The sequence below is a fragment of the Cladophialophora carrionii genome (genome assembly GCF_000365165.1).
Source record: "Cladophialophora carrionii CBS 160.54 unplaced genomic scaffold supercont1.1, whole genome shotgun sequence".
Classification (NCBI taxonomy): Eukaryota; Fungi; Ascomycota; class Eurotiomycetes; order Chaetothyriales; family Herpotrichiellaceae; genus Cladophialophora; species Cladophialophora carrionii.
This window is the reverse complement of record NW_008481816.1, coordinates 819,643-840,722: the sequence shown is the minus strand read 5'-3', so window position 1 is coordinate 840,722 and position 21,080 is coordinate 819,643. Positions and strand designations below refer to the sequence as shown.

Genomic DNA, 21,080 nt, shown 5'->3' with positions numbered 1-21,080 from the left:
ATTTTGCTGTGTAAAGTCACTATTAACGGCCTGATCAACCACCTCAGGTACACAGTACAATGTCAATGCCACCCAGATTGGTAATGAGACTTTCAATCCATCCAATTGCAGCAAATTACCCACATGAAAGTCGACTGAAGATTTTCACCGTCTTCTAAGCTTTTCCACCATAGCGCGTCGCATTTCTAACCATCTGGCATTTTCACCCGGATTTGGCGGTCCGAGATCGACTCTCGGCCTGTGGGCGCTGTCATGGAAAACAGAAACTGCGAAGATCATGCACCCAGCAGGAAATCAACCCGTCCATATCAACCCCACTGAGGGGCCGCACAGTTTGAGAGAGGTTGGAGTCCAGATGTTCAGTCAATGACGCAAGATATATAAGTTTGCCTGTCAGGAGAGGGCTCGTGAATACCCAGTATGCGTAGGGACATAACTCTTGTTGCTATCACAGATTCTCCATAACCACAGTCGCATCATCCAAAATCACCTCTCATCACCATGGCAGCGCCGGGAAAAGACGTTTTTCTCATCGGACCCGGATTCATTGGTCGCGAGGTGCTTGACCTGCTCCTTGCCGAAGGATACACAGTCACAACCCTTACGAGGCGCGAATCCTATGCAGCCGAGCTTCAGCGTTCGGGCGCCAAAACCGTCCTCGGCAATCTTGACGACAGAGATACTCTTGTCAAGCAGACTGTCGCAAGCGATATTGTCATCCATACCGCCACGGCGGACCACCTGCCTTCTGTAGAGGCTGTTATTGCCGGGGTCGAGGAACGTGCGAGCCAAGGCAAATCCACGATATTCGTCCACACAAGCGGCACTTCTCTCCTCAGCGATGACGCGAAGGGGAACTATAAAAGTGACAAGGTCTTTCACGACGACAAGCCAGAGGATATTGACGCCTTGCCGGACTCTGCCTCCCATCGCCTGATCGACCTAGCGATCGTCCGCGCGCGCCAGAAACTCGGCACGCAAGCAAAGATGGTCATCATGATCCCTCCCTTGATATATGGCGCGAACCACGAATATAAACGGCTGTCGATCCAACTGCCGACCCTAGCACGCTTCGCGATCAAGCATGGGTATGCCGGCCATGTGGGAAAGGGTGAATCACTGTGGTCAGAGATTCACGTCAAGGATCTGGCTCGCGGCTATCTAACCCTCCTTCACTGGCTCGAGAGCACTGACGCTTCCAAAGTCCTCGAAAACCCCTACTTCTTTTGCGAAAACGGGTATGAATTCGCTTGGAAGGACGCTGTCGCTGTGATCGGCAAAGTCCTCTACGACGCCGGCAGGATAAAATCCCACGAACCCAAGACAATTCCGGAGAGTGATTACGATGACCTGTTCGGGAAATATACAGCTTGGGTGGTCGGGTCCAATTCGCGGAGTAGAGCGAACAGACTGCGGCAGCTGGGATGGGAGCCCAAAGAGAAACGGTTGATGGAGTCACTCGTGGAGGACGAGATTCCGTTGATCATGGAAGAGAAGGCAGAATTCTCGGGTTATGCTGGTGTTGCTGCCAGCGGCAGTGGGTGAGCATGCCCCAGTACAAGTACACAGTAGAGATGTCATAATGATAATGAACAAAACTACCCAGTACTGGGTGACTACGCCAAAGAGGAATGGTTTGCCCTTGGCTGTGAGGCTGTTCTGCTACGTCCATTTCTCCTCTCGAAATGCGGAGAATGGAGACAAATGCGTCATACCGACAAGCTGGCGTCGATACGAGTAGATCGTCGATAAGATAATGCTGTCGTGTCGTGTGTTGTCAGTAAACCTCCTCTCAAGCTGTTGTTGTCCCCAGCGACGCAGCCTGGCTCGATGAGACGTGCGTCATGTTGAAAACCGCCCTGCGACAGCGGGTTGTCCGCCGGTCCTTTCTTCAGCGAAGATGGGCGTCGACAGAGGGGACCGAGCAACCATTTCCTCCGGACAACGAGTGGTCCCATCCTCCCACCAACGCCACGGTATCAGACGAGGAGATACACCGGCTAGCAGCGAAGCCTCGCCGCCCACTGACCCTCGCAGACCTGGTCAAGTACGTACCATGAAAGCCGTGCCGTGTGCTTTACCGTGTGCCCAACACTGTGACTGACACTGATCAGACATGGCAAACCGCCGCTTCGAGACGCTGCGCTCCTCTCGTCCGCCAACTTCACCTTGTCGCTCCTGCCCGCCCGTCTCGCACATCGTATTCAGGCCCTCCGGAATCTTCCCTTCATCGTGGTCTCGAACCCGAATGTGTCCAAGATATACAACAACTATCTGCACTCGCTCTCTACGCTCGAGCCATTCTACAAGAAGCCAATCGAGACGATTGAAGATGAGAGGAAATTCACAGATGCCATGGCGGATCTCGTCCGGACGCATTCTAACACCATTCCCATCCTCGCACAGGGGTTCTTGCAATGTCGAAAATACATCGAGCCCGCCGAAGTCACCCGGTTCCTGGACCAGCATCTGCGTGCCCGGATCGGCACCAGACTGCTGGCTGAACAGCACCTGGCCTTGCACATGGCGTCAACGGCCGATGCAATCAAGGAGAAACCTGACCCCACCCACGTCGGAGTCATCGACCTTGCCGTCAAACCTGCAGACATTGTGCGCCGTTGTGAAGGGTTTGTAGCCGAGGTGTGCGAATACAAGTATGGGGTGCGCCCGTCGCTAGTGATGCAGGGAGACCAGGCCGCAGAATTTGCGCACATTCCCATGCACCTCGAGTACATCATCACAGAGCTCTTGAAGAATGCATTCCGCGCGACGATCGAGAGCGGCAACGAGAAGGAAGCGATCGAAATCACGATCGCGTCCGCGCCCGACGTGGCCATCACGAAGCTCGAATCTCTCAAGAAAATGTCGGTGAGCAAGGAGAACTCGTACGACTTCTCACAGGAGGGGTTGGAGGAGTATTGCTCCGACGCCGATGATCCCATGGGGCCACTCCATTCGGCCGTCCCGTGTATAACATTGCGGATACGTGACCGTGGAGGAGGCATCCCGCCCGAAGCTCTTCCCAACATTTGGTCCTATAGTTTCACCACCTTCAACAATGAAGAGGCCGCCGCGGCCACCGACGGCAGTCTTGGCAGCGAAGATGACTCGGGCCTAGGCGTCCTCTCGAGTACCGGAGCAGATCAGTCCTCCATCGCAGGGTTGGGATACGGATTACCCCTCTCGAGAGCCTACGCCGAGTATTTCGGCGGAGGCATTGCTGTGCAGAGTATGTATGGCTGGGGCACGGACGTGTATCTGACGCTGCAAGGTATTGCGAGTACTAAGGAAATCAAGGAAGCTCCGACTGGGTTTGAGGAGCTCCAAACGGAAAGGGAGAAGGAAGAGCAGAAGGAGTAATCGTCTGCGGACGGTTTGGGTGGCCGCCTAGCTTAGCGAGACACGCCGCCGCCGCCGCAGCATTGCAGACCAACAGCCCAAGGGATTCGCAGAGAAGGACGAAAGGCACGGCAACCGAAGGCGCAGCAACGCCGTACACAAGGGCCGTCACTTATGTGTCAAGCTCAACACAGGACTTGCTCTTGTGGATATGTGAAAACGGGAAACAGGATCGTTTTCATCACTGGTATCGCGCCTCTCCAACGTCAGGTAAAGACAGCATGGATCTTCCCACTCGCCCGATCCGCCAACCTCTCCTTCATCGGCAGGCCGTACATGTGCTTCACCCAGCGGCAGCAAATGCTCCGCGTGTCCTTTGGGTCGACAATCTCCTCGACATTGAAGACTGTGGCGGTCCTCACGGGGTTCATCAACCGGATATACTCGTCTTCCAACTCTTTGTACCGTCTCTTGACGGCCTCGGGCCCTTCCTTCTCCCCGATCTGCTTCAGCTCATGGCGATGCCCGACTTCGATGCCCCCATCCAGAGGCAACGAGCCCCAGTTGCCCGACGGCCAAGCGATGCGCATCCACGGCTCGCGGCTATCGAGCATAATCCCGCCGGCCACGCCGTACACGCGCCGGGTGATGACGCTGAAGATGGGAGTCGTGGTGCTGTAGTACGCCTTGCCTAGTTCGACGCCCCATTTCATGGTGGCCGTGCGTTCGGCGACGGTGCCAATAGCATAGCCGGCTAGATCGAGTCAGTACGGGCATGCAGTTATACAGCTGGTAAGAGAGAGAGAGAGATAGTAGATAGCAGATAGAATAAGAACATAGCAACAGGAGCAGTTATCGAGAGACTAAGAATCGGAGATGATGGGTGAGGTGGTGACTTACGAACATCGACAAACTGCACGACGGGCAGATTGAACACGTCGCAGAACTTCAACATCTTCATCAACTTCTGGCTCCCCATGGCGTCCAAGGCGCCGCTGTTGACCTCGCAGTTGAGGCTCAGGATGCCGACGGGCCGACCGCCCAGCCTCGCGAGACCCGTGATGCCGGTGCGTCCCCAGAGGGCGCCGATCTCGAACCACGAGCCCCGGTCGACGACGGACTCGATGATCGTGTACGGATTGTACATCCTGGACTTCTTGCGCGGGACGATGGACCGCAGCGCGAGGTCCTCGCGGTCGACGGGATCCGCGCAGGGCAGCACACAGGGCGGCGGCTCGAACTGGCCACAGTTCGGCAGATAACCCAGCACGGTGCGGATCTGGCGGAAACACCCGGCCTCGTTGGGCGCCAGGTTGTCGATGGTGCCGTTGCGGCAGTGCACGTCCGGCCCGCCGAGGTCGGCGAAGGACAGGCCTTCCTCGAACGTGGCGCCCTCGACGACCTTGGGCCCGGCGTTGAACAAGCTCCCAATGTCGCCGGCCATGACGCTGAAGTGGGTGCTCACGACGCGCGCGGCGCCCAGGCCGATCGCGGGGCCCAGCACCGCGCCTATGTTCGGGATGCCCATGTTGAGCTGCTGCACGACGGGCCGGAGGGTGGTCACGTGCGGGATGTAGCTGTAGGCGTTGGTCATGATGGTGCTGACGCTGCCGCCGCCGGAGGAGCCGTCGACCAGCTTGACCACGGGCACCTTGAGTCGGAGGGCCAGCTTCTCGCCGTACAGCGTCTTGATCGCCACCGACCCGTCCGCGTGACCGCTACGGATGCTGAAGTCGTCGCTCGTCAGGTAGATGGCGCGCGTCTGCCCCGTGACCGGGTCCGTCACCCGCCCGAACCCCTGCGGGTTGTTGCTGGGCGTGAAGGCCCGCACGTGCTCGGTTTGCGGGTTGGTCGCGTCCTTTTCCCACTCGACCGTGCCCGTCACGGACCCGAACTCGCGCCACGTGTCCGGGTCGAGGAGCTGCGCGATGCGTTCGCGCGACCACAGCTTGCCGCTGGTCTTTTGCCGCTGGTAGCCTCGTGACGTGAGGTCCGGCGTCTGCGCGATGCCGCGGAGCGTCGATAGGTGGCCGAGGATGTCGCTGTAGTCGTCCGGCAGCGACGACGACGGGTCGGAGCTCTTCTTCTTCTTCTGGGGCTTGCGCGCCCGTTTGGTGTTGGGTTGGGACTGTGGCCCACTGCTTTCGCTTTGCGGTGGAGAGATTTGCGAGGTCAGCTGCGAGAGCCGGCTCGAGGCGCTGGACGTCGATTGCGAATATACCGGGTCGTCTGCTGGGGGGATGTTGCCTTTCCCTAGACCGGGAGTGCGCTGACCAGGCGTGGATGGAGGTGGCACCTGTTGTCCGTACACGGGATCGGCGACGGTCTTTGTCTGTGGACCGCCGCTGCCGCTGGCGGATTGTGAGTAGACAGGGTCGTCGGCCGCTGAGATCTTCCCTTGTCCTGGGCCTGGATCTGCTGAGCCCGAGGCAGCCGGTGCGGGTTGCGGTTGTGCGTACACGGGATCATTGACCGTAGCCTTCGACGCTTGAGGCTGCGAATAAACCGGGTCGTTCGCCGCATCTACCTGTCCTTTTCCATTACCCTGCTGAGTTGCTGTTTGACGAGGCTTGGCCTCTGCCTCGACAGGCTGACCATACACTGGGTCATTGACTCGGCTCTTGGGCTGGCCTCCTTGATAGTCCCCTCCGATAGGTGCCTGTGAGTAGACGGGGTCATCACGACCGGCGCCTCCGGAGCCAGGAGAGGGCCCTATGAACGACTTGTGAGGACTCGGTCGAGGTTGAGGCGGCGCGCTCGTGTGCTGCGAGGAAACCGGATCGCTGATGGTGGATGTCGATGCCGGCCCTTCAGAATCGTCGACCCCGACACCCCATGACGAGGCATCGCGCTTTTTCGAAGTCATGCTGTTCCAGAAGCTGAGGAGTTTGTCTTTGAGATTGCTCATGTATTGTCGACGTCTATACCCATACGGAATCAAGAGTGGTCATCCGCCCGAGCTGATTGATCCTCACAGGGCAGGCGAAGCAGGGACCAAATCAATCAATCAGTCCCCTCTCCGCTCGTCTCGTTTGACGTTGTCGACCTCTTCCTCGGGATCCTGACGGCGTACTCTGGATACCCCTCGCACGTCAATCCTACACCAGGAAACCACAATCCTCTGGAGCAGAGTCGGGGAGGTTGAAGGGCCCTGACATGGCACGAGGGCTAATCCTCGGTTCGGTTCCCTCCACATTCTACGGAATCCGGAGAACAGCCTCGGCTCAGGGGGGTGGGAGGTGGTTGGAGTGGTGCCCACCGTCTCGACGTTAGCCGGGGAAATACGTCGTACAGTACGTTCGGCTCGCTCGTCCCTGTGTCATGTCATCGAGGTAGACAGGGTAGATCTACAGTTTCTCTCTTTCGCTTTGTTTCCGCCTGGTATAGATAGAGAGACCTCGCACGGCAGAGCTGGCTCCATAGAAGTCGCCTCGGACAAAGGCGTAGGGAAATTAGATACTGTAACTGCTACGCTACGCTCCCCTGGGCAGGACACAATGCCACCACCACAACCACCACCACAACCACCACCCCAGCGGCCCATCACCCGCATACTGATCGCCAACCGTGGCGAGATAGCAATCCGGATACTGCAGTCGTGCCACGAACTGCCCAATCGGCCAACGACGTTCGCGCTCTACACGGACAATGACAGCACACATGTCTCCCTAGGGCGACCACACCATGCCATCAAGGCGCCCAGTGCGGCATCATACATGAACATCGACTACCTGATCGGGGTGGTGAAGCAAAACCACGTCGACGCCGTGCATCCTGGGTACGGCTTTCTCAGCGAGAGTGCCGAGTTTTCGAGACGGATGTGGACAGAGGCGGGCTGTATGGTGGTGGGACCGGGGTGGGAGGTGCTGCAACGCACCGGCGACAAGCTGATGGCCAAGACCCTCGCGGCCGAGTGTGACGTGCCTGTCCTCCGAGCCATGGACCGGCCGACCGGCAGTGTGCACGACGTCAGGAGGTTCGCCGAACAAGCAGGCTATCCTCTGATGATCAAGGCTGTCGACGGCGGTGGAGGCCGCGGGATCCGCCTGGTCCGGAGCGAAGACGCGCTCGAGAACGCCGTCCAGAGGTGCGTGGGTGAATCACCCAGTCGGCTGGTCTTTGCAGAGCAGGCCGCCGTGGATGGATACAAGCACATTGAGATCCAGATCATCGGCGACGGAAGAGGCCGAGTCAAGCACCTCTGGGAACGAGACTGCAGCGTCCAGCGGCGGTTTCAGAAGATCGTCGAAGTCGCCCCTGCGCCTGTGCACGGCCGGACTGTCGTCGCGCAGGTCATCGAATCCGCCGTGAGGATGGCCACGCAGCTGAAATACTTGGGCCTCGGGACCTGGGAGTACTTGGTTAACGTCCAGCAAGCCAAGTTCTTCTTCTTGGAGATCAATCCGAGACTGCAGGTGGAACACACCATCACCGAATGCATTACAGGAGTTGACCTGGTCAAGGAACAGCTGATGCTGGCCCAGGGGATCCAGGGCCCAGAAAACATCCCGTCTGGAAACGCGGACGAGGCACCACACTCGGCCTCGATCCAGCTGAGACTCTGTGCCGAAGACCCCCTCTCAGGCTTCTCCCTGAGCATCGGGAAGGTCACAGACGTGCAGTTCCCCACGGGGAACGGAGTCAGGGTTGACAGCCATCTCTCGCGTGGAGGCGTGGTGGGATCTGACTTTGACAACATGATGGCGAAAATCATCGTCACCTCCTCGACATTCGGTGACTGTATCGTCAAAGCACGACGAGCCCTCGAAGAGACCAAGGTCGCGGGAGTCAAGACGAATTTGAACCTCCTCAAGGCCATCCTAGCAGACGACACCTTTGCATCAGGCGAAGCCGACACACGGTGGCTGGAGACGAACCTGGAGCGTCTCGTCCAGTCGGGCGAACAACTGGCCAGCACAACCGAGAGACTTGACTCCTCCATACCGACACTGTCACTGGGCAACAGCCACGCATCGGCCGGTGCTCCATCGGCCACGCCTTTCAGGAAAGGTGACGCGTGGTCTGTGGTGCTGGAGGATCCCAGGAACACGTCGCCCGCAACAGCGAAGCCGCCAGCGCACCACCTCGCCATCGAACGGGTCACTCGCAACGAATTCCCAGAGGCCCTCATCGCCGATGTCTCGTACACAATCCCCGGCCAACAGCCACAGAGCTACAAGATGACTCTCAACAGCACGACAGCCTCGGCAGACGCCACGGCATCAACTCACAGAAGGGGCGACCCCGGCAACAAAGCACATATCATATTACCAATGAGCGGAAAGCTGGTCGAGGTCCTGGTCGAGGAAGGGGACGAAGTCAGCGAGAATGAGGTGATCGCATTTGTCAAACAGATGAAGATGGAATTGGAAGTCAGAAGTCCCAGGGCGGGTGTCGTGAAGTGGGCAATCGAGCTGGAAAACGAGGAAGGCGACGACGTTGCTGAAGGGACGTTATTAGTGGAATTGGACGAGGAGAGTGTACAGAAGCCGGAGATTAGGGCCAGGTTGTGACAGGATTTTGGCACAGAATAGAATATTTGTCCGCGACAATGGTCAAATCCCCATCTGTACGACGTGTCTGGTGTTCTATCTGCATCCACGCGTCAAGATCCTTCAGTATCAGCCACCACCACCCATTTCCAGGGTATCTATCGTCTCAAGAACTCCTCGACCTCAAACCCAACCCGCCTCTTCGCCTTCTGCCAGTTTTCCACCTCCTTAGCCTGCTGGGCTGGTGTCATTTCCTTGCTGTGCGATTTCTCACCACTTCCAGCACCTCCAGTCGTCGGAATGGCTGAACCCACAATCCCCGTCTTGACAATGACCGTCCTCGAATCATGCAACCGAATCTCCACTCCTGTGCCGCAACTGTGTGATTGACTCGATGCCACGCTGGGAATTCGTTCTCTCGCATTGGAAGTGGCTGCATTTGCGACGCCGGAAATACCTGGAAGAGACGCCGGTTTACTGACATCTGGACCCTCCGCTGGTTCTTCATCCACACCACGAATGACAATGGTTATGTCTGGTCCAACGCTGCCCCTCCACATGGTGGCGAACCATTGCCAATGGGCTGGTGGAGAGAAGCTGTCGTGGATGGGCATGCTGATGGAGCTGGCGTCCACAGTCGTGAGTTGGAAGTGTGGCACAATGGCTACGGGGATGGGCGTGCTAGCTGGGCTGTTGATGGTGTTGGATATGGTGGGATGCGGAGGAGGTAAGTTACCGGTGTTTATCGTGACTGGCGCGGCCATGGGAGGGGAGCTACGGGACAGTGGTTTCGACGTCGGGACTTGAGAAGGCAGTGACGAGGCCGGCGGCAGTGTTGGTGGTGGAGGAGGAATGCGTTTCGAGTTCGGATGCCGCGTATATGAGGAGGCTGGTGGACGAGTATCAAGGGCGGAGGACGGGGGCTCGTTGCTTGTCCAAAGTCCTGGAGTGCTTAGGCTTCTGCCCTTGTGCAACGCCGAGCTGGAAGGAGGTGACATGGCAGAGGGATTTGCAGCTCTGATGAAGGTCGTCTTTGGAGAAACAGCTGAGTCGAGGCTGTCTTCCTCCTTGTCTCTGCCCGATTCTGCCTGTCGTGGTGCGTCACTTCGAACGACTTGGTCGGGTATTTCTGGAGGCTGATGGTGCTCTTCAACTCCACTCACACGATGGTCCGTATGGTTGTCGCTGAGCGTGGTGGCTGATCCACCACCTGGTCTGGAAGTGATATACTCTACTATCTCTTGACTCACCTCGTGCCACCGGGTCATGAGTTTCAAGTATGCATCGGTCCCTCTCTTCTGTCCTTGGACGCCCCTCCGGGCTTCGTGAAGGAGAGTATAAGGGTCCGGGCCTTTAAAGATCTTGACTGCAAACTTGCCCTCCTTTTCCAGCTGCTTAGTTAGGGAATTGGTCATGCTGTTGACGCTGGTCGCATCTAGGCCCTCCACAGCAATAATAGCTCCGCGCACCCCAGGTTTCGGAGAGGTGATTCCAGGAGGCGGCAGTGGCCCGGACAGTTGAGACAGAACTTTAATCTTGTTCAGCACTGGTATAGACATGATCATGGCCTCAACCCCCGAGCTCTGCACCTGAGCCATGGATGCTTTAGTAGGCGTCTGCGATACCAACGTTTCAATGGGAGGCAAAGCCACGCTCGAACGGTTTCTCTGATGGGGATGCGGTGGACGGATGGGCTGGAGCGCTGGCGGCCTAGGATATGCTCGAGGAGGGGATACCATTTGCGGTTTGGGAACCTGGACATGCTGGATATGTGACGGGTGCAAAACTTCCTGGCGGACATATGCACCATTGGTCGTAGGAGAATGGAGATATGAGTACGTTGCTTCAGGGTAGACCTCCCGTGCAGGAACGTAGACACCGTTGCCCAAGCGACGTCTCTTTGCATCTTGCGATTCGGCGGATGGAGGAGTAGGCAGGGGTTGGCCCGCAGGTGGAATGGCATACACCAGTCGGGAATCGACTCTCTGAAAGCCGGCATGGTCCGGCGATATTCGCTGACCGGGTGGTCCAGCAGTGACGACGTAACCACGCTTCGTGGGGACATTAACAGCCATGGTTTGTTGAACGGTGGAGGCCGGCGGTATATAGACTGGTGTTGGGTTGTTGTAATGGTTTATTGGTTTCCCACCACACTTGGCGCAAGACTCTTGTGGTTCCGCCGACGAGGGACCAGAGACAGATGACAGATTGCTGACCCGGCCGTTGCGTCGTGGATGATAGCGATAACCTGGGTACTGTTGTTGGTGGCGGGCTTTCTCTTCCTAAAGAAGGAGAGAAATCAGCATACAAAGGTCATTGTCGGGTGGTTAAGGATAGTAATCTTTATTCCCACGTACTTCCGCAAGCAGGTTCCATTCCTCTTTGGCCTCAGCGGACAGACCACGCCATTGTTCGCCAATAATCTTTGACACTTCCGGATTCGGAATCCCTGGATTCTGTGCAATGATACTGGCCTGTTGGTGTTGGCGGAATAATATGAAGGCTATGCCTTATTAGCGTCTTCTCGCATCACGATCATGCAGGCGGCCTCACAGTTTCGCGGTCTTGGTATCTTGGGGCTAGCCGGACAGAGGCATACGTTCTCTTTGGGATTGGAATTACTCCTTCCAACAGGATGTTCAGAACCAGTTTCCGCCATCTCCAGGGAGCGTTCTCGGACGGGCGAGGACGCCGAGCCAGAATGACCATTTGCAGGTATCTGTAGTTCTCCTATACACTCTTGTGAAGTAGCAGCGGTAGACATGGAGCCCTTGTGGGCTGGCACGTGGTCTGTGTTTCGTCGAAGACCATCTTCGCGAGCAGCAGCTCGGTCTTGAGATCGGTCACGGAACAAATGATGCTGTGAGAGGGACGAGGTACGCCGCAACGCCGGATAGCGCTCTGCCGCGGGTTTGGGCAACAGGCGGTACCATGCTGGAAGGTTGGGGAGACGATTGTCACTGGAGGCCGAAGTCATAGCGCAAAGAAAGGAATGCTTTGAACCATGGCCGTGCGACCTCTCGTCGTGAAGGAAGAGGGCGAATAGAAGGTGGGAGAGCCATCAGTCTTTGTACAGCATCAAAGAAAGCACTTACCATATGCCCGCCACCTTTTCTGCTTCTTTGTCTCTGTGGGCTGAGTCTGTGACGGGATGCATGGTCAGTAGCCATGGCGATGAGGCAGCATGCGAGGCTGGGGACAGCGAGGGCCGTTTCGGTTTGCTTTGTTCACAGACGGTCCCAATGCGGGCAAATGCGTCACCAATCACCGTGCACCCGAAACAATAAGCTGAGGAATGCAGAGGAGTGTCGAGGAGACAAAGGATGAGCTCATCTAGTGTCGGTGCGGTGGAGGAGTCGTGGAGGCTGAACGTTCAAGGTGCCGTTTCACTGTGCTCAAGTTCAGTTTGATCAGTGACTGGGCCGCGGTTGGGAAATGCCAGTCAGGCAGTTTTGAACTTGACTAGAGCTTGGCTTCACGAGGAGACCATGTGTATGGCATGATGGCCTGAGATGCCGTTCATTGAACTCAGACACTCGTGTCAGATGGGGGTGAGGCTCGTGTGATTTTTTGCCAGAGAGCAAAAAAGTGGGCGATTCGTATTCACCAAGGCGCAATACGAGGGTTCACATTGACAGTCCTGGCTCTAATCGACCAGATGAAATGACTGATTGAAGAAGTCCGTCGGCTTTGTTTGCGCCGGTGAGAGACGGCTCCTTGCCAGCCGACGGGAAGAAGACGGCGTTGGAAATCTTCGCGGTTGCCATGGGAAAGATCGCAGTCAAGCACTGGCTGCTCTGTGGTATCATTCAATGCACAGTCTTCGGGCTCAAGAGGCGTGTCACGAATTTGCATATTTCATATTCTCGTCGCTCATACTCATACATTCATGCTCACGTCATTTTGTCTATCATCCAAGACCATCAAGATGCATTTTGCTTAAACGATTCAGAACACGACGGAAGCCGCCATCCATAGCCCGCTACTCAACCAGCAAAGATGCGGACGTTCAGATCGATGCTGGCCGTGGCAATGACACAGCGTATCTTGCCACCGCCACCACTGTCCTCCTTCTTTACCCCGTTGGCGATGCCATTGGATTCGCCATTCACCGGTGCTTGAACTGGAACGTCTGGGGCCCACCTGATGCTGCTGACGAAATGTTGATGGGCATCGTCAACCACCTTGACACATTTGCACTCCTGTGACAGATCCCAGCACCGAATTGTCTTGTCGTCTGAGATTGACAGGAGGTAGCGTCCCGCCGGGTGAAAGACAAGACCACGGATCCAGTTGTCATGGCCTACTAGGGTTCTGTGGCATGTTCCTCGGTTGTCCCAGATTTTGATGACCTTGTCTCTGCCGCCCGTTGCTAAGAACTCGCCGCTGCTACTTGTCGGAGGAGGCTTCTTGTAGCCAGCAATGGTCGCCAGGTGGACGTACGAGGAGCCGGGAGCAAAAGCCACGCATTCGACAACGTGCTCATGGCCGAGAAATGTGATCTTGACTTCTCCTGAGCTCGCGTCCCATAAGCGGGGAACGTTGTCGTTGCCGGCACTCAGCAACCACCTGCCATCTATTGACGGCACAACTGCTCTGACCCATTCAGTGTGACCCTTGAGTGTCTTCAAGCAATATCCGGTCGTGACGTCCCATATCCGCAGTGTTTTGTCTCTCGAGGCGGACACTAGGGTGTTTCCAGATAACGGAGCGCCTGCCGCCCCGGAAGGTATGAACCGAATGGAGGAAATGGAATGATCGTGACCTGGTAACGTCCGAATGTTCTTGTACTCGTCGCTGGGATCCCACAGCCGAATAGTCAGGTCACTGCTACAACTGGCCAGCAGCGTGCCTCCGCGGGGACCGCCAAAGTCAACGTCCAGCACTGCTTTGGTATGGCCTTTCAGTGTGCGCTCCAACTCGCCTAGTTCCCAATCCCATATCTTGATGGTTGAGTCTTCTGACCCGGAAGCAAGTGAGGAGAAGATTGGGTGGAATGCCACGGAAGTAACGGGCAGGCGATGGCCTTGTAGCGTGTGTCTGGCGGGTGCTTTGGGGAGCCATGTCTGGGGGTCGACTTTTCGAGTCGACGACAGCGGAGTAGCAGAATCGAGCTCTTGCTGGAGGGCTGCGTTCTTTGCTTCGAGGTCCATGATCTTCTTCTGCAGCCGCACCACCGATGTCCATTTCTTCTCGAGCAGGGTCTCGTACTTTTTGGCGGTGGCATCATCAAATGTGTCGGCCAAGTTGCATTCCCGGCGCACAGCATTTGCACTTTCTGTCATGCCAATAGAGAGTAAGTAGGAGACCATCGACTTGTGCCTGAGAGAGGGCGAGTTAGTCATTGTTTGAGAGCAAACCTCCTGAAGCAGACCTACAGTTCCTCTGCTTGCCGGGAGGTCAATAACTGGCTCATGTCTGGCAATCGCAGGCCCACTGGACTTGCATGCGGTGACTCGCACAATTACTGCCTGTCAACTGACCGCAGGTGGTGACGTCCGACGACAGAGAGTAGACGCCGAGTAGGAGACGTGCGAAGAAGTGAGGAAGGGAGCTGGCAGTGAGCACTGTGGAAGAGGGAGATGTTGAGGAGAGAGGGACCATGGATTCTGTTGTTGTTGTTGTCATAGGCCCAAGACAATGTTTATATCGCAACTTTCACTCCCACCTTCTCCAACAATCACAACCACAAACAAACTCACGCCGTCGTCACGTCGCTACACACTTGTCGCGCCCCAAACTAGATTCTGACGTGTCGCATACCCGTCGCATTAATTTGACGCACCTGCACTACCGCTTCAGAGCGCAGAGACCGCAGGTGCGAATCCACCATCCCAAAACACCGCATGCGCATGACGCCCGCACAATAACAGCCAGTAAGCCCATACCCCCCCGATGTCATGTCTAGATACTGGTCTGATGTTCTCTGACAGTCCGTTTGCGCGTCACAAGAGCGAGAAGTCTGGCGCAAGACTCCTCTCCCGCCTCCGCAACCGTATCTTCTCCCCGACATCCACCATGGCCGACGGGGAGGAGGACTTCTCCAAACTGTCCCTGGTCGACAGATTTACCCACAAGAACTGGAAGGCCAGAAAGGGAGGATATGAGGCTGCCGTGGCAGAGTTCGAAAAAACACCAGACGAAGCAGATCCCGCCTTCCGACCCTTTCTACAGGACCCAGGCCTATGGAAGTCGGCCGCTGGCGACTCGAATGTTGCTGCTCAGCAAGACGGTTTGGCTGCCTTGTGCGCGTTTCTGAAATATGGCGGCGTTCAAGCCGCTAGGACTTCGCGAAGTTACACCCTCCAGCCCATCTACGAGAAAGGTCTGTTGTCCACAAGACCCCAAGCCAAAGCCAGCGCCCTCGAAGCCATCCTGCTCTACGTGGAACTCGACAAGTCAGAACCCGTCATCGAAGAACTACTACCCGCTCTCTCCCACAAGCAACCCAAAGTCATCGCCGCGACCCTCGGCGCAATCACCGCCATTTTCCACAACTTTGGTGTCAAGGTCGTCGAACCCAAAGCTGTCCTGAAGGCGCTTCCCAAAGTCTTTGGCCATGCCGACAAGAATGTCAGAGCAGAAGCCCAGAATCTCACGGTCGAGCTGTACAGATGGCTCAAAGACGCAATGAGGGTCATTTTTTGGAGTGAATTAAAACCTGTCCAGCAACAAGATCTGGAGAAGTTGTTTGAGAAAGTCAAGGAAGAGCCCCCCCCAAAACAGGAGCGCCTGACAAGATCACAGCAGGTAGCCCTGGCCACAGCACCCCCACCAACGGCGGGTGGGCATGAGGACGGCGAAGAAGTAGCCGAGGAGGCAGACGAGGCGGAAGAAGTTAATCCTTTTGACCTTGCAGAACCTGTCGATGTCTACGCCAAGATCCCTCCCGACTTCCACGAAATGGTCAGCTCGACCAAGTGGAAGGACCGCAAAGATGCCCTCGACGCTCTGTTCAACATTGTCAACACCCCCCGAATCAAAGAAGCCCCGTTCGACGACCTAGTGAGAGTGTTCGCGAAGTGTATGAAGGATGCCAACATTGCCGTGGTCACTGCGGCAGCTAACTGCGTCGAAAAGCTGGCACTCGGTTTGAGGAAGTCCTTTGCCAAATATCGTTCCACCATTATGTCCCCCATGATGGAGAGATTCAAGGAGAAGAAGCAGTCCGTGGCAGATGCCTTGGGTGCCGGGCTCGATGCCGTATTTGCTTCCACATCCCTAACCGAATGTCTCGAAGAGACTCTAGGCTTCCTCCAGAACAAGAACCCCAATGTCAAGGCGGAATCAATAAAATTTCTCGCGAGGTGCCTGCGGACCACACGAGATGTACCGTCGAAGGAAGAGCAGAAACGTCTCGCAGATGCCGGCACGAAATTGCTTACAGAATCGACCGAGAACTTGAGATCAGGTGGTGCAGAAATCCTGGGAATACTAATGAAGATCATCGGCGAGCGCGCCATGAACCCTTACCTGGACGGACTGGACGATATTCGAAAGGCCAAGATCAAGGAGTTTTTTGATACCGCCCAAGTCAAAGCGAAAGAGAAGCCGAAGCCAGCACCGGCACCGGCAAAAGCCACGTCAGCCGTTGGCAAGAAGGTGCTCGGAGGCTCGAAGAAACCTGCTGCTGCTGCTGTCAGAAAGCCAGCCCCTGCAGCGGCACCGGTGGAGGACGCTACACCTCTTCAACCAAAGCCGACCGCAAAAGCCGCACCCAAAGCGACAGGTCTAGCTCGTCCGGGACTGGCACAGCCCGCGAACCTGAAGCTTGGTGGCCTGAAGAAACCTGTGCCTGGTGGTCTTACAAGTCCTCGGCGCGTGATATCGCCACCAGCCAGCACAGACGGGGACGAAGAAATAGCAGCGCCTTCGCCCTCAAAATTCGGTATGGGACGAGGGGGGCTTGCCGGACGACCTCTGGCCCGACCAGTTGCAGCTCCCCTGTCTCCTCCGACTGCCGCACCAGTCTCAAGTGGCCTCTCGACGATTGAGCGCGCCGAACTCGAAGAACTGCGGGCGGAGAAAGAACGCTTAGCAAATCTCGCAGACAATCTACGAAGCAGCAACGCCAAACTCACAGCTGAAATCTCAGAACTCCAGAACCAAAACGCGCAACTGATAGAAGATCACACACGAGACGTGCTGCAGATCAAAGCGAAGGAGACTCAACTAGTCCGAGCAAGAGGTGAATGTGACGTCCTGAAGGCCGAGATTGAAAGTATCCGTAAAGAAAGTGAGCGATACAAGCGCGAAGTATCACGGCTAGGTCGTGAAAGTATCGGCCGCGAACGAGAAGACATGATGCGTGGTCGAGGCATGGATGATCCTGCCGACCCTGGGGCCGGAGGTATCTACGAAGATTCTGCTCTGAACAGTAACAGCCGGTATCCAGCAAATGGCAATGCTGCTCACCCTCCCCGACCCACTAGCACAGCACTCCATAGGACGGGGAGCTCGGCAAGTACTCAGAGCGGACGGGCACAGCCCACAAACCCGAGCTCAAAGTCAAGACCACAAAGTGGATACGCATCTCAGGGCAACCGTCTCGATCTCTCGCCTAGCGAAGAAAAAGAAAACCATGGCCTTGGAATCGATTCTCTCGGTGTAGCGAGACGAAAGATTAGTCCTCCAGTCATGGCCAATGGCGCAAGCGGGAGGAGTAGCCCACAGCGCCCTGCCTATACAGCGATGAGCCGTGAGGCGAGTGATTCGGGCGCTGAGAGACCTGGAGTAGGGAGCAGAGAACCTAGCAGTGGCGCGAGGCCGGAGGAGAATTGGAAGAGAGCGGCCGAGGTGACGAGTCAACTGAAGGCCAGAATTGAGGCGATGAAGGTAGGTTGCTCTATCGCACCGGGAACTATTTTCGCCTCGTGACTGACTTGAATTGACCAGGCACGACAAGGGTTGACTCGGCACTAACGATGGAGCCACAATCTCTCTCCCAATGGTTGTGTATCTCAGACAGGCTTGCATTCCAGTACTTAATCATCCTCCCCAAAGTCGCCGAAGTGGCCTCCAGTTTTGACGACCACTGGGAGACTTGCGAATTGGACTATTGGAGTCTTGGAACCATGGTTTTACCATGCAGACGAACCACAGCATAGCCCCGGACGGAGAATGGAGATTTGAGTCTTGGGCTCCCGAGTCGGGTTGTTGATTGTACAGAGGGTTGATCTCATGACGACCGACCGGATGCGTTCCCCTTCAGCGACGTGGTGCTTTTAATTGCAGGCGGATTGACAGTATGCGTGTGATATCCCCTGAGAGCCTGCCTTTGCTAGGAGCAAGCGAATGACCAACAGCTTCCTTTCGTTCGAATTTCTCTCTGCTCTCTTGACAGCCCATGCCTGTTCGTGTCAGTGGTGATCATGCCATGCGCCTATGCCTATCAAGGATACTACCATGGATGGCAATCATCACACCTTGGGTGCTGTCGTAGGTGCTGTTGTCTCGTCGTAGGTGCTGTTGTCTCGTCGTAGGTGCTGTTGTCTTGTCGTCGGTACTGTTGTCTTGTTATTAATGCTGTTGTCTCTTCGCAGGTACAGTACCAGTCATCCTCCATCCAACAAATGAAGTGACCTCGAGTTCTTTCCGCCAACCCAGGACCACGAGACACGACCGCCTCGTATCTTTTGCTGCACGAGACATGCCAGGCCACGCGGCGTGTCCCGGTCAGCCTAAGACGATACTAGAGTGCCAGGTCCAGGTCTAGGTCTAGGTTTAGACGTGTACCGGACCTGGCGTCGCGTCCTTCGCAGGTATCTGTATCTGTATCTGTATCTGTATCTGTATCTGTACCTGTAGTATCCTTCGCACGCCCCTGCCCCGCCCTGCGGTGACCGTCTCACACCAGCCCTTCGGACCAATGTCTCGACGTGCGCAGTACAGTGCAGTTCAGACTCTAGCGATGAACAACTTAAACAATAAACAGAGTAACCAAGCCATGGTACATTAAAGGTGCCTGGCAGGCTGCTCGACCGATGGCGAAACTGTAGGGAAATAAATGATTCTTTTTCCCCGTGATCGTGGACGAGCATACAATCACTTATTCAACGGAGTCCTCCAAGAGCCCTCATTTCCCTCAACGGGCTGATTACATACAGGACCCTAGATATCGCCAATATAGACTTGACAGCCTGGCGAGACGCGCACGTGGTCGTCTTATCTCTCTGCTTCAAGTCGGAGGATGAGAGAGGAAATAAGGTCTAGTCCAGGGCATAAATGGGAGAGGAGAGGAGGAGAGGAGGAGAGGAGGAGAGGAGGAGGCGGAGGACCAGTAAGGAAGTTTCGGAACTGAACTCGAAAAATAAAACGACAAACACACAAACACACAGACATTGGTATCATTTTCTCTGTTTTTGCCATCTTTCGCAGCCCTGACGACTACTCTCATTGATGCCTATCGGAGGTAGCTTTGGTGCTTGACCTGGACCTGGAACAAAGCATGCGACAATTCAACTGAACTGGGCTGAACTGAACGGTAAAGACTACTCCATCCGAGCGAATCTGCAATGGTCGATGCAGTCAGGCAGGAACGTATCGCTCCAGTTCCTGGTCTCAGTCCCCATTGCCCGCTATCTCATCGGCGTGCTTGTCTCTTCAGCGCCGATTCTTCTGCTCTTCGTTTCTGTCGTAGATTGATAGCACGCCATGTGATTCGTGTCATACCGTTCCACATCTGGTGGTGTCGCAAAGTCGGGACGAGAAAGGCCACCGCCACGTTCGATATGAGAGGATCTCTTAACAGACACTAGAGGACAAGGGCCAGGGAAAGCGGGGTAAACACGATCGATCAACGCTTAGATCTTAATCGCACTCTCCACCGCCCTTCTCTTCTTGGTCTCCCTCGCCTGGGCCTTGACACCCATGATTCCACCACCCCAGTGTCGGCGGTTCTCCTCATACTTGCTGGCATATCCCTCGTTGATAGCGTTGACGAGCTTGCTCAACTCGGACTTGTCCTCGCCCTTGACCTCGGTGATTGCAAGAACAGCGGCAGTCTTCTTGTGCACGACCGTCCCAAGACGGGCCTTGCCCTTGATGATAGCGTACGGGACGCCCATTTTGCGGCACAGTGCGGGGAGGAAGACGACCAGTTCGATGGGGTCGACGTCATTGGGAATCAGGACGAGGGAGGCTTTCTTGGACTCGATAAGTCCGACGACGTGGTTGAGCCCGTACTTGACGGCATAGGGTTTCTATTGTGATAGCGAGGTCTGAGCATCAAATGACCAGAAAGGAAAGGAGGCGAGTTTGTTGGTGCGTACCTTGCTCACGTCCTCCTTTTTCTTACCCTCCTGCACGGCAGTCGCTTCCTTGTGCAGGCGCTCTTTCTTCTGAACCTTGGTCTCAGGTCGGTACTTGTTGAGCAGCTTGAATGCCTGGGCGGCGGTGTTGCGGTCAAGGGTGTTCTGGAACTGCGCGATCGCAGGGGGGACTTTGAGACGCATGTTGAGGATTTTCTTCTGGCGTTGCAGACGAATATATTCGGGCCATCTGTTCCATGTTGTCAGATCATGTTCACGTTCGGCGTCCTTTTCTTTGGCAACCAGGGCGCTGGTCGGGGTTGAGCTAAGATCGGGGCAAATACGTACTTGACCATGCGAGAGAGGTTGCGTTTGGGTTGGATGTCTTGACCGATGCCGAAGTTCCGGCTACGTTTCTCGAGAAGAGGATTCTACCACGGCGTGTTAGTTTTGTCATCACTCTTATCCAGAGCCCACGGTGTTGGAATGGACTCCGGTTTTCACCAAGGCGGTAATGGAGTGGAGCGTACCTTTGCAGCCTTCTTGGTGGCACCGGCCTTCCCTTGCGGGAACGGCGCAGGCGCAGGTTTCTTTCCCTTGGGTGGCTGTCATTGAGAAGAGAGCGAGTCAGTGAACATTCTGACCCAATATCTCTAAACTCTAAGGAGAAGCGTTCTCAAAGCAGTGGCTAGCTGCTGAGGGAACCGCTTCTCCAGCCTGAGTCATCACCAAGAAACAAGCAAGTCATGACCGCAAGGCTCAAGATCATGGCTGAAGACTCATTTAAGAGGTCAAGTCAATGTCTGTTCGCCGGCGGTCACTTGTTCCAAGCAGGTTCTGGCGCGAATTTGTCCACGCTCGGGGATCGCGTTTGACTGCGACGACTCGCCGAGACGGGAAGACTGCATTGCTGCAGAGAATGGGTGTGCCGTTGCTAGCTTACCATCTTGTCGTTTGGGAAGAAAAGATAGACTCGAGGGATGAACGACGGTGAGGTTCA

General features: G+C 55.9%; 8 protein-coding genes across 8 annotated transcripts; 4 read left to right on the top strand and 4 right to left on the bottom strand.

Moving 5' to 3' along the window:
- Positions 1-501: 501 nt before the first annotated feature.
- G647_00302 (uncharacterized protein) lies at positions 502-1,545 on the top strand (the record flags this gene model as incomplete). The annotated part of the gene is made up of 1 exon (XM_008723705.1): positions 502-1,545. One exon carries the CDS (start codon positions 502-504, stop codon positions 1,543-1,545), a length of 1,044 nt encoding a protein of 347 aa, XP_008721927.1.
- Positions 1,546-1,844: 299 nt separating this feature from the next.
- On the top strand, positions 1,845-3,360 carry G647_00301 (uncharacterized protein; the record flags this gene model as incomplete). Its single annotated transcript, XM_008723704.1, has 2 exons — positions 1,845-2,047; positions 2,115-3,360. 2 exons carry the CDS (start codon positions 1,845-1,847, stop codon positions 3,358-3,360), a joined length of 1,449 nt encoding a protein of 482 aa, XP_008721926.1.
- Positions 3,361-3,605: 245 nt separating this feature from the next.
- On the bottom strand, positions 3,606-6,205 carry G647_00300 (uncharacterized protein; the record flags this gene model as incomplete). The annotated part of the gene is made up of 2 exons (XM_008723703.1): positions 3,606-4,093; positions 4,240-6,205. 2 exons carry the CDS (start codon positions 6,203-6,205, stop codon positions 3,606-3,608), a joined length of 2,454 nt encoding a protein of 817 aa, XP_008721925.1.
- Positions 6,206-6,836: 631 nt separating this feature from the next.
- Positions 6,837-8,852, top strand: G647_00299 (uncharacterized protein; the record flags this gene model as incomplete). Its single annotated transcript, XM_008723702.1, has 1 exon — positions 6,837-8,852. The coding sequence occupies one exon, from the start codon at positions 6,837-6,839 to the stop codon at positions 8,850-8,852; it is 2,016 nt and encodes a 671-aa protein (XP_008721924.1).
- Positions 8,853-8,989: 137 nt separating this feature from the next.
- On the bottom strand, positions 8,990-11,808 carry G647_00298 (uncharacterized protein; the record flags this gene model as incomplete). Its single annotated transcript, XM_008723701.1, has 3 exons — positions 8,990-11,113; positions 11,189-11,334; positions 11,385-11,808. The coding sequence occupies 3 exons, from the start codon at positions 11,806-11,808 to the stop codon at positions 8,990-8,992; spliced, it is 2,694 nt and encodes an 897-aa protein (XP_008721923.1).
- A 1,009-nt stretch (positions 11,809-12,817) lies between these two features.
- G647_00297 (nuclear distribution protein PAC1) lies at positions 12,818-14,176 on the bottom strand (the record flags this gene model as incomplete). The annotated part of the gene is made up of 1 exon (XM_008723700.1): positions 12,818-14,176. One exon carries the CDS (start codon positions 14,174-14,176, stop codon positions 12,818-12,820), a length of 1,359 nt encoding a protein of 452 aa, XP_008721922.1.
- Positions 14,177-14,849: 673 nt separating this feature from the next.
- On the top strand, positions 14,850-17,753 carry G647_00296 (uncharacterized protein; the record flags this gene model as incomplete). Its single annotated transcript, XM_008723699.1, has 2 exons — positions 14,850-17,666; positions 17,727-17,753. The coding sequence occupies 2 exons, from the start codon at positions 14,850-14,852 to the stop codon at positions 17,751-17,753; spliced, it is 2,844 nt and encodes a 947-aa protein (XP_008721921.1).
- A 1,880-nt stretch (positions 17,754-19,633) lies between these two features.
- On the bottom strand, positions 19,634-20,284 carry G647_00295 (60S ribosomal protein L8-A; the record flags this gene model as incomplete). The annotated part of the gene is made up of 2 exons (XM_008723698.1): positions 19,634-20,032; positions 20,102-20,284. The coding sequence occupies 2 exons, from the start codon at positions 20,282-20,284 to the stop codon at positions 19,634-19,636; spliced, it is 582 nt and encodes a 193-aa protein (XP_008721920.1).
- Positions 20,285-21,080: the final 796 nt, after the last annotated feature.